This window comes from Cebus imitator, unplaced genomic scaffold, assembly GCF_001604975.1.
Source record: "Cebus imitator isolate Cc_AM_T3 unplaced genomic scaffold, Cebus_imitator-1.0 Scaffold82, whole genome shotgun sequence".
In the NCBI taxonomy this organism is placed as follows: domain Eukaryota; kingdom Metazoa; phylum Chordata; class Mammalia; order Primates; family Cebidae; genus Cebus; species Cebus imitator.
In genome coordinates, this window is record NW_016107397.1 from 2,048,546 (window position 1) to 2,058,736 (window position 10,191).

General features: G+C 61.6%; 1 protein-coding gene across 4 annotated transcripts in view; it reads right to left on the bottom strand.

Moving 5' to 3' along the window:
- The window catches only part of SH2B2 (SH2B adaptor protein 2), a 37,156-nt gene extending 33,474 nt beyond the window's left edge, over positions 1-3,682 (bottom strand). For 2 of the 4 annotated variants that reach the window (XM_017533513.2, XM_017533512.2), the window contains exon 1: positions 3,492-3,682. In XM_017533513.2, the coding sequence (XP_017389002.1) occupies positions 3,492-3,591 (100 nt within the window). In that variant the 5' untranslated portion in view covers positions 3,592-3,682. Of the gene's footprint in view, positions 1-1,548; positions 1,808-3,491 lie in introns of those variants that run through there. The other 2 variants (XM_037740275.1, XM_017533514.2) reach the window with 2 other exon arrangements.
- Positions 3,683-10,191: the final 6,509 nt, after the last annotated feature.

Sequence of the window (10,191 nt, forward strand, 5' to 3'; positions counted from 1 at the left end):
CTCCAAGACCCCCAAGGGAAGTCCACCCATGGGTATCTGTACAGAAGTCCTCCCTAGGAGACAGACCCACGCTAAGTAGGGAAGAGGGGTTTAGACACTCGGGACAGATTTTTTCACAAGGGTAAAAAGCAAAGCGGGTGCATTCCAGCATCAGAAGCCAGCCCACTATGGGGTAGGGTAGGGCTGTTCTTGGATGTTCATGGGACAGACCTCTAAGGAAGTGGCTGGTGGGAAACTGCCACTGAGACCCCCCCCCCAAAAAAAAACCCTGATCTACACTAGCCTAAAAGTAGTGCCACCACTGCCACAGCCAGACCTCTCCAGAGTTCCTGGAACTGAAAAGTTCTAGGTCACTCTCCCAGCTTCTTCCTGCATGGAGTGGGGAGGCCAGGAGGGAAAGGATTGGGAGAGTTCAAGGTGGGGCAGAGTAGGGGGGTGCTCAACTCAAGAGGCAGTCAAAACCTCTTGGGGAAACCACACCCCCTGCCCCATGTCCTCCCAGAGGAGCTCCAGGGACCTGCCTCTGAGATGCAACTCCTGCCTGTCCCTTAGCCAGAAGGCAGGCAGCACCATCATTTTACAGGGTAGGTAATGTTGGCTCGAGGGCATTGGTAGGGCTCCACCCAGGTCTGACAGCCTAGCCTGAGGCTCTCCCTTGCACCAGCTGAACAGCGACCCTGATGCCCTTAGCTTGTGCAAGTAGATCCTGGCTTATTCGTGTTCGGGGTCTCGGTTGGGGCTGCCCGGTCTGCCCTGCGAGGCTCCTGAGGCCCTAGTCACTGCAGACTTCCCTCCCTCAAAGCCTCCACTTAGGGGATGCGGGGGGCCGGGATGCGTCCCTGCCTCTGCCTGGCCTCAGCCTGCTGGGCTGGCGCGGTTCCGGCCCGCGCTGCCCACAGGTTCATCAATGGCCGAGGCCCAAGGGCCTGAATGGAGGGCACGAACCCGCCCCTTCTTAAAGGCGCCGGCCGCCTGGGGACCCTCCACGATCCTCCCAGCGACCGGAGGCTGCCGGGGAGCTCCCCGGGTGGGCGGAGCAAGAAGGGGGGGCCTGGGCCAGAGGGAGGGCGTGCCTGCCCGGAGGTTGTGGCCTGGAGGGGGTCGTTCCCGATCCTACCCCGTGGCTCTCTCCCTCATTCTAGGTTGACGCCCCCTCCCAGCGCTCCCAGCGTCAGGAAGAGATCTGGGCGCCCCTCCCCTAGTCAGAGACCCCTCCTCTAAGGGCCCGGGTGCGCTTGCCCCACCACCCGACCCCGGCCCTAGCAGGGGGCGGGGGCGCAGCTGCTCCGGAGGCAGCTCGGCCCCTCCAGCGGCTCCCCGCCCCGCCCGTGATGGGATCAGGGAGGCGATCCCAGCCGGGGGCGCGTCTCCTCCCTCGCGCGCCCTCGTCCCTCCCACCCGCGCACACAAAGACGACACGCGCGGACCGGGTCGCTTGCGGCCGCCCTCCCCGGTGCAGCGGTGCGCACAAAGCGCACGCCCCAGGGGACAGGCGGGGGTCCCGGGAGACGGACCAGGGAACAGGAACTGGGGACCAGGAGGCCATACCTACAGGCGCGCAGCTGTGGCCGGGCGGGCCGGGGGGCCAGCGGAGCGCTGCCCGGACCGCGGCCAGGCTCCCCAGGCCCGGTGGCTCATGGCCCGCGGCGGACTGGGCTCCCTCCGGGAGGGAGGCGGCAACGGCGGCGGCTGCTCCCTGTCTCGTCCACCGTCTCGAAGGCTTGTGCGCTCCTTGAGATCCCGGCGCGTCCCCCTCGCGGCTCTCCAGCTGCGGAGCTCCGCGCGCTCCGAGTCCAGCCCCGCGCGGCGCGCCCCCTGCCCGCAAGGCGCGCGCCTCCAGGCCCCGCCCCCGCCGCGAGCCCCGCCCCGCCCGCCCCCTCGCACCCCCCCCACTCCGCCCCCGCGGCGAGCCCCCCGCCCCCTCGCGACTCCCGGCCCCGCCCCCGCCCGCCCACCGCGCCTCAATGCCCCGCCCCTCCGCGAGCCCCGCCCCGCCCGTTTCCCTCGCGCCGCTCAGGCCCTGCCCCCGCCGCGCCCCGCGCCCTCCGCAGAGCCGGAGTAGCGCCGGTGGTCAGCGCTCGCCGGCTCCTCACGGCGGCGGTGCGGAAACTGCCCGGCCCTAGGGCGAGGGGCTAGGAGCCCGCCCTGAGTCGCCCCATCTGGGTGGGGGTCCCCGTGTTGCCGAGCCGGCCCCAGGCCTGGCGCGGAAATCCCCCTCCTCTGCGTGGAGGCGACCTGTCGAGCCCGCGGTGGTGGCCCCGGGAGCGCGGCGCGTGGGGCCGGGGGAATGTCCCGCGTGACGGGTGTATGGGGCACGGACGCCACGAAGCATCCTCGGTGACGGATGCTTCGCGGGAGCCGCGGCTATGGCCAGACCCTCCGCAGCGGGGACAATGGGAGCCTCGAGGAGGCCTGGATGTCGCAACGGGGGAAGTCAACGTCTGGTTCCCATAAATCCCGAGGGCCCCCTCCCTCCAGCCCACCGGGTGCAGGAAATCGCCCCGGGGCCACAGGAAGGGGGCAGACCCCCAGAGCGCGGTGTCCCCACCATCCGACCTTCGCTGTGATGGGGGCCTGATGCCACCCGGAGAGGTGTCAGAGGTCATAGAGGGGGATGAGGAACGACAGCCCTGGCAGCTAGCTCAACCCTGCCTGGCTCCAGAACTTGCCGCATTAGGGCAGAGACAAGTCGGGCTAAGAAACAGTCCTGCTGGGCTTTGCGGCACCTTGTGGCCTGACCCTTGATGCTGGGGGTGCGGTGGGGAGGCTCCGAGAGACTTCCTGAAAGAGGTACAGGGGCTCAGCAGGCCTGGAAGGGGTCCGAGAGGGGAGGGCGGGCTTCAGTGGGGGCAGAGGAAAGGGAAAGGGGCCGCTCAGAGATGACTCTCATCTCTGCAGATAGCAAGGGGGGACCCCTGGGTGTCTTCTCCCCTCATCTCCCTCCTTGTCCACTGTCCCCACCTCTGGAGGTTCTGTCCTGGTCTCCTTGTCAGCTGGAGCTGCCTCCATCTGTCGACCTCCTGAGCCCATACTGACCTCTGACCTTTCCCAAAGCCATTTCACAACTAATTTCCCAGGAGGCTGGACAGACAAGGGTTTTTATCCCCTTCTTAGGGATGGAAAGAGTGGGGTTTCCAGAGGTGAAGGTGGAGGACACAGAGCCCTCACCTGCTGCCCAAAACCCCGATGCTGCCCTCCATGGGGGCACGGAAGCCAGGCAGGCACCTTTCCTGCCCCACACCTCCCCTCTGTTCCCTCCAAAGGACCAGGCCAGCAGACACTTTAATGAAAGTTTCGGCAGTGGGCAAGCCCTTCATGGGAGCTGCACACGGGCCTGGACGCCTGGCTGGAAACCAGGACACCTATGAATGAGGCTGGGAAGAGGCAGGAGGGGGTGCCCAAGAGTGGGAAAGAGGGAGGCTCCATATACGCCCTGGTTGTGGTGACCACCCTCCCGGGCGAGGGGAAAGCCTGACCTGCAGCACACTAACCTGGTTCAGAGTAGTGGGCCGGACTCCACTGCTGGGATGACCACGGCCAGGGAGGGTCCTGGGATGGGAAGCCATGGTTAGAACAATAGCTCGGATCCATCCCCAGGGAAGAGGAAGTGAGGAGGGCTGGCAGCAAAGAGCCTCGGACCCAGAAGGAGGAACTGATGGAGATGTGGAAGTGGCTGTGGGGGTGGAGGGGGCGTGGTTGGCCAAGAGTGGCCGTCACTTAGCTGGGGATAGGAACGAGGGTCGGGGAGGACAGGCCCATCCAGGGTCCCTGAGGGCAGGAGGCTTGGAGGGGCTTGGAGGAAGTCCTGATGGGGGAGATGATGAGGGGTGCTGGGAGGGGGACCCCAAAGAAAGGCCCCTGGATACACACGCGTTAGACTGTTCAGAACTAAAATGAAGACAGAGGGCCGGGCACAGTGGCTCACGCCTGTAATCCCTGAACTTTGGGAGGCCGAGGCAGGTGATCACTAGGTTGAGATAGAGGCCATCCTGGCCAACATGGTGAAACCCCATCTCTACTAAAAATACAAAAACTAGCTGGGTGTGGTGGGCGCCTGTAGTCCCAGCTACTCGGGAGGCTGAGGCAGAAGAATCACTTGAACCTGGGAGGTGGAGGTTTAGTCAGCCAAGATCATGCCACTGCACTCCAGCTTGGCAACAGAGTGAGGCTCCGTCTCAAAAATAAATAAACAAATAAAAAGTAAAATGGAGACAGAGGTAGCACAGGGGGCTCTGGCGTGGTGGGCTGCAGTGGGGGACCTGGGTTTACAGCCAGCCTTGTAGGCCACCTGGACGATGAATGGGTTAATGCACCCACTCCAGACCCAGAGGATACACTTCTCCATCTGGGGCTGGGCTGGAGGTAAGGTGGCCCAGAACCTGTGGCTCAGGGGGGCTCCCATGCGAGGCTTGTGCTCAGGGGAACTGGTGGGGCCTGGGCTCTGCAGCCCCTGGCAAGTGGCGGCCCATGGGAAAGGGGAGCAAAGATTCCCCAGGAACTGACGTGGACCAAGACACATCACACACCCACCCACGGCCCGACAGGTGGTTTTTTTGTTTTTGTTTTTGTTTTTGAGATGGAGTCTCACTCTGTCACTCAGGATGGAGTGCAGTGGTGAGATCTCGGCTCACTGCAACCTCCACCTCCTGGGTTCAAACGTTTCTCCTGCCTCACCCTCCCGAGTAGCTGGGATTACAGGCGTGCACCACCACGTCCAACTAATTTTTGTATTTTTAAGGAGAGGGGGTTTCACCGTGTTGGCCAGGATGGTCACGAACTCCTGATCTCCAGTGATCCGCCTGCCTCGGCCTCCCAAAGTGCTGGGATTACAAGCGTGAGCCACTACACCGGGCCCAGGTGGTTTTTGAATAAAGGAATGAGTTTCCCTTTTTGATGGTGGTGTCAGCTCAAAAGCACTCAGACACTGGATCTTTTTTTCAGCAGAGCTCTGAACGTACTCATGGAATTCCTGGAGATGAGAAGAGGGGGAGGGATGTCCTGCGTGCCCCACAGTGAGGCCAGCCCCAGCTCCCAGAGGTGGCACTGCAGGTGTCGCCACCAGCCTCCTGTCCCCCCAGCGTCTCAGAGCACAGGGCACCAGGGTGGCTGCAATCATGGTTTATTTCAAATGTGCAAAGCTAAATATGCAACTGCAAATCTAACTTAGGAAGGTCTACCAGTGGCCCTGAGAGGTGGCTGCGCTAGGGTGGCCCACAGCCAGTTCTGATTGGCCAGGACACGCTCGGATCCCTCAGACCAGTCCATGGGTCTCAAGAGACTGGGGCTCAGGGGTCGCTAGAGACCCTTCCTTACCTAGAAACCAGAATATATTGCTAAAGAAGAAAGCAGACATCACATGGGTCTGGGGGCAGGGAGGGGGTGATAGAAACTGTTCCGCTGGCTGGGGCTCTCTCTCTTGGGGTGCAGTGGGGGAGGAGGCAGATGCTGTCAAACCTCATATACTCTGCAGGGTGGGGCCGGTGGCAAAGGCAGGCTGGGGGTGCTGGACTCAAAGGCTGCTTTCCTGGAAGAAAGTGACTTCTACCTCTTAAGGGTTTTGGGAGGGATCTTAGGGGGACACAAGAGGGTCGCAGTGCAGACAGGCCCAAGTTGGATTAACCATAGCTGGAATCGGTGGTCACCCAATCAGCCTCGCAGTTGAGGGACCTCTGCCACCAGGGCTAGAGGTCAGGCTCCGGGCAGAGCTCTAGCCTGAGGTGGCGGCTGAGAGGGTTTCTGTGGCTCTGCCTGGCCGGGCACTGGGGGCTGGCTCTCTGGACATTCTTTCAAGGGGAGCCGAGGGGACCTGGGGCCTCTGGCAGCTGCTGGACAGCAGATAAGAGCAGTTTCCATGGGGGATTCTTCAGGGGAGTCTAAGTGATTGGAAGCACTGAGCAGTTGGGGTGGGGGTGCAGCCGTCACTGTCACTGGGGAGGCTCCGGGTGTCACTGCCACAAGTCACCAGCCGCCGCCCCGTTGTCATTCTCGTGGAACTTGTGCAGGTGGTCGGCGAACCTGGGGGACACGAGAACCTTTGCTGAGGCCGAGTGTGTGTTTTGGGGAAGGAGGTTCTGTACCGTGTGATGGGGTAGGCCTGGGGGGGTGTAGTGGACACTGGGAGCGGGGGCAGGGGGAGGACCAGAATAGGGGGCTGTGATGGAGGGCTAAGGAAGGGGGATATGAGGCAGGAACTTGGGGGTGTCGCAGGGGGTGCTGGGGGCTCGCTTTGGGGCTGGGGGTGCCCAGGCAGGGGTCCTCACTTCTTGGCGCAGAAGGTGGTACAGTCCCTCTCCACACTCTCGCTCCAAGCCAGCTTGTAGAGCACCTGGCCAGGCGGAGACACAGTGAGTTCGCCTCAAGGTCACTCCCGCAGCCCACCCACAGCCCCTGGGCCTGGCCTGGGACATAAAAGGTTCACGAGCCCCAGGCTCCAGGATGGGTTGGCCTTAGAGACGCTCCTGTGCCCACCTGTTCTGCAGATGGGCAGATGGGCCCAGACACAAAGGTACTGCCCCTAATATTGTGGGCCAACCCCTGGAAGGGCCAGGACCTGCTGGGCCCCGGGGTCAGAGCTGGAGCCCAGGTTAGCCCTGCAGGGACCATTCTGACTGTGCTGGGGACAGGAGTCCCCAAGGCTGGGTCCTTCAGAGACACAGCTTCCCCTCCTCTTCTCCCCTACCTTGGCAGACACGTTGGCCCCTGTCCGCTAGCTAGAATGCTCCTCTGCAGCTGAGGAGGTCAGTTCAAGACACCCCTGCTCTGTGCAGCCCTCACGACTGTCCCTTGGTGGAGTTTAAGGAAACTCCACCTGCTCCCCTCCCACCCCATCCCTTCTCCCCACGAAGCCCATCTGGGACCGGGCCCAGATGCAATCAGCCCGGCCTCTTCCATGGAGCAGCCTGGCTAGTGCCCCAGGGTCCAATGGGGTGGGTCTTCCTCATCCCCTGGGTGGGCCAAGGCCCCTGAAGGGGAGAGGCGTGGCCTGGAGCTGGGGGTGCAGCTTGGGGTAGGCCCAGGGGCCAGACCACCATAACAGGCCCCTGCTGCCCTGGAGGTTGGGGGTGGGGTGCAGAATGTACCCCTGGTCCGCCCACGTGCACACTCACCAGGAAGACCAAGCAGTGCAAGAACAGCGTGTAGAAGAAGCCGATGGTGCGAGCCATCTTGTTGGAGAGAACCAGACGCCCCTGGGGGCAAACAAAGGGTGAGTGGGGATGGGGCCGGCCTCACCCACCCCTGCAGGGCTGCCTGGGCTTCACAGAGAGAGCCCTAGGGTGGCAAGGGGAGGGAAGGGGTAGGAAGCTGGGGCTCCCATTCCACCCTTATGGATGAGGGACACAGGCTGCTGGAATTCTTTTTTTTTTTTTGAGATAGAATCTTGCTCTTGTCACCCAGGCAATGACGTGATCTCAGCTCACTGCAACCTCCACCTCCCAGGTTCAAGCGATTCTGCTGCCTCAGCCTCCCAAGTAGCTGGGATTACAGGCATGCGCCACCATGCCCGGTTAATTTTTGTATTTTTAGTAGAGATGGGGTTTCACCATGTTGGTCAGGCTGGCCTTGGAACATCTGACCTCAGGTGATCTGCCTGTCTCAGCCTCCCGAAGTACTGAGATTACAGGTGTGACCCACCACGCCTGGTCACTGGAATTCTTTCTTTTTTTTTTTTTTTTTAAATATAAAGATGGGGTTTCACCCTGATGGCCAGGCTGGTCTTGAACTCCTGACCTCAGGTGATCCACCCACCTCGGCCTCCCAAAGTGCTAGGATTACAGGCGTATGCTACCACACCTGGCTGGAATTTTTTAAAATAAATTTTTTTGAGACACGGTTGCCCAGGCTGGAGTGTAGTGGTCATGGCTCACTGTGGCCTTCACTTCCTCTGCTCAAGTGATCCTCCTGCTTCAGCCTCCTGAGTGGCTGGATTACAGGTGCCCACCACAGCGCCTAGCTAATTTTATTTTTTGTAGAGATAGGGTCTTACTGTGTTGCCCAGGCTGGTCTCGAACTCCTGGGCTCAAATGACCCTCCCACCTCCCAAAGTGCTGGGATGACAGGCATGGGCCACCACGCCTGACTCTAGGCTGCAGGAATTCTGAGGAATGGTATCCCTGCAGCCCAGTTCAGAACCTACTGCTGTGAGTCACGCTATCGGAGGAGTTGTCCGGGAAGGGGAGAGACTGTCCCAGATCACACAGCCACGCTTGGCAGGGCAGGTGGCTCTTCCAGCCTGGGCTGCAGGGCGGGTGAAGCGGTGCCTGGAGACAGAGGCTCAGGCCAGTGCGTGGAGGGGTGGGGAGGGGCAGGGACTTACCATGCTGAGGGTGGCCTTGTCCCAGGGACTCAGGCTCAGGTACTTCCTCTGCCGCTCCTGCACAGGGAGAGACAGTAAGGAAAGGACCCCAAAAGACCTCACAGGCCCTGGCTTGTGGCAGAGAGTGGGGCCTGGCCAGCCACAGGCCACTCTGCCTCGCTGTTCTTGCAGACCCCACAGGGTGCTGCCAGGGGCCTCCCTGGGTGCACAGTCTACTCAGCGTGACATTCTGGGCTCCCCTGACATCTGTGAGGAGCCCCCTCCCCGCCTCTGCAGCTGCCCATTCTGCCCACGGGACAGTTCTCCATGGGCAGAGCTTCTGCAGCCTGGGTGGGGGAGGGAAGTTGCAGGGGGGTGGTCCCACCATGGATCTCCTGACTCTGGGAGCTGTAACTGGCTCTTCTTGTCCACCTGCTCCCCAGATGCACTCCACATTAACCTGGTCACTGCCACACGCCCTCAGGTAGCCATTGGCAGGTGTTCCTGAGTGGCCCTGGGGCCACACTGCACCCAAGCATCGTGGTGGCTGTCCTTGGGGGGGACTCCTGGCCTGGCGGGGCCAGGGTGTGCAGCGCTGGCCAGTGAGGCTGGCTGAGAGTGCCCAGACGAGGGCGGGTGGAAGGGAGCCAGGGAAGGCCGGGTGCTCGTGGATGGGGGCCAGGTGACTGGGGGACCCCTGGGCTACCCCCTCCCCTCCCCTGCCCAGGCCGGGCTGACGAACCCTCTTGCTGAAGGAGGAGAAGGGGTCCAGGCGCTCCTCGTATTGGGACGAGTACCGCAGCTCCGTGTCATCACTGCTGCTGCCCTGCACAGACGCGGGGAGGGGAAGAGACCCAGTCAGGGCCCTGGAGCCCAGCGGGAAGGGCAGGATCCCCAGGGGAGCCTCCGTTTCCTTATCCGCAAAAAGAGAGGTGGGGGAGGGAGCCCCACATCCCAGAGGCGGGAGGAGAGGGTGCTGGGGTGACAGCGTGAATGTAGCTGGTGCCTCGTGCCACAAGGGCATGGAGTTACCCATGGGGTCAGGGCCACAGTGCCTCTGGGCATAGATGGGCAACTGAGGCCCAGGCAGAGCCAGGTGCAGGTGCAGGAAGGTGGGTTTGCTGAGCGTGTGGGGGTGGCTGTGGGGGCAGGCAGGCTGGTTTTCAGGGTCTGGGTGCCCTCTGGTGGCCAAGGAGGGGCTCTGATGGGTGGGGACGGGGCTGGTAACTGCTGCGCCCCAAAGGGCGAGGGAGAGGCAAACCCCTGCCCACTATGGCCCACACTCTCCCCTCACTCATAGAAAGGGTGTCCTGGCACACGAAGGTCCTTGGAAGGCCTAGGGGCCGGGAGAAGCCGTGCACAGGCCTCGCCAGCCCAGAAGTCTGCAGGCGAGTTTTGGATCCACTCTCTTGGTTGGTTTTTGGAGTGTGGGCTAAATTATGTTTACATTTTTTATTATTGCTTATTTATTTATTTGAGACAAATTTCACTCTGTTGCCCAGGCTGGAGTGCAATGGTGTGATCTCAGCTCACTGCAAGCTCCGCCTCCCACATTCAAGTGATTCTCCTGCCTCAGCATCCCGAATAGCTGAGATTACAGGCGTGCGCCACTACACCCAGCCAATTTTTGTATTTTTAGTAGAGACGGGGTTTCACCATGTTGGCCAGGCTGGTCTTGAACTCCTCCTGCCTCAGCCTCCCACAGTGCTGGGATTACGAGCGTGAGCCACTGTGCCTGGCCCTTCTGAATAGTTTTTCTTTTTCTTTTCTTTTCTTTTTTTATAGAGATGGGGTTTCACCGTGTTGGCCAGGCTGGTCTTGAACTCCTGACCTCATGATCCACCCATCTCGGCCTCTCAAAGTGCTGGGATTACAGGCATGAGCCGCCGTGCCCAGCC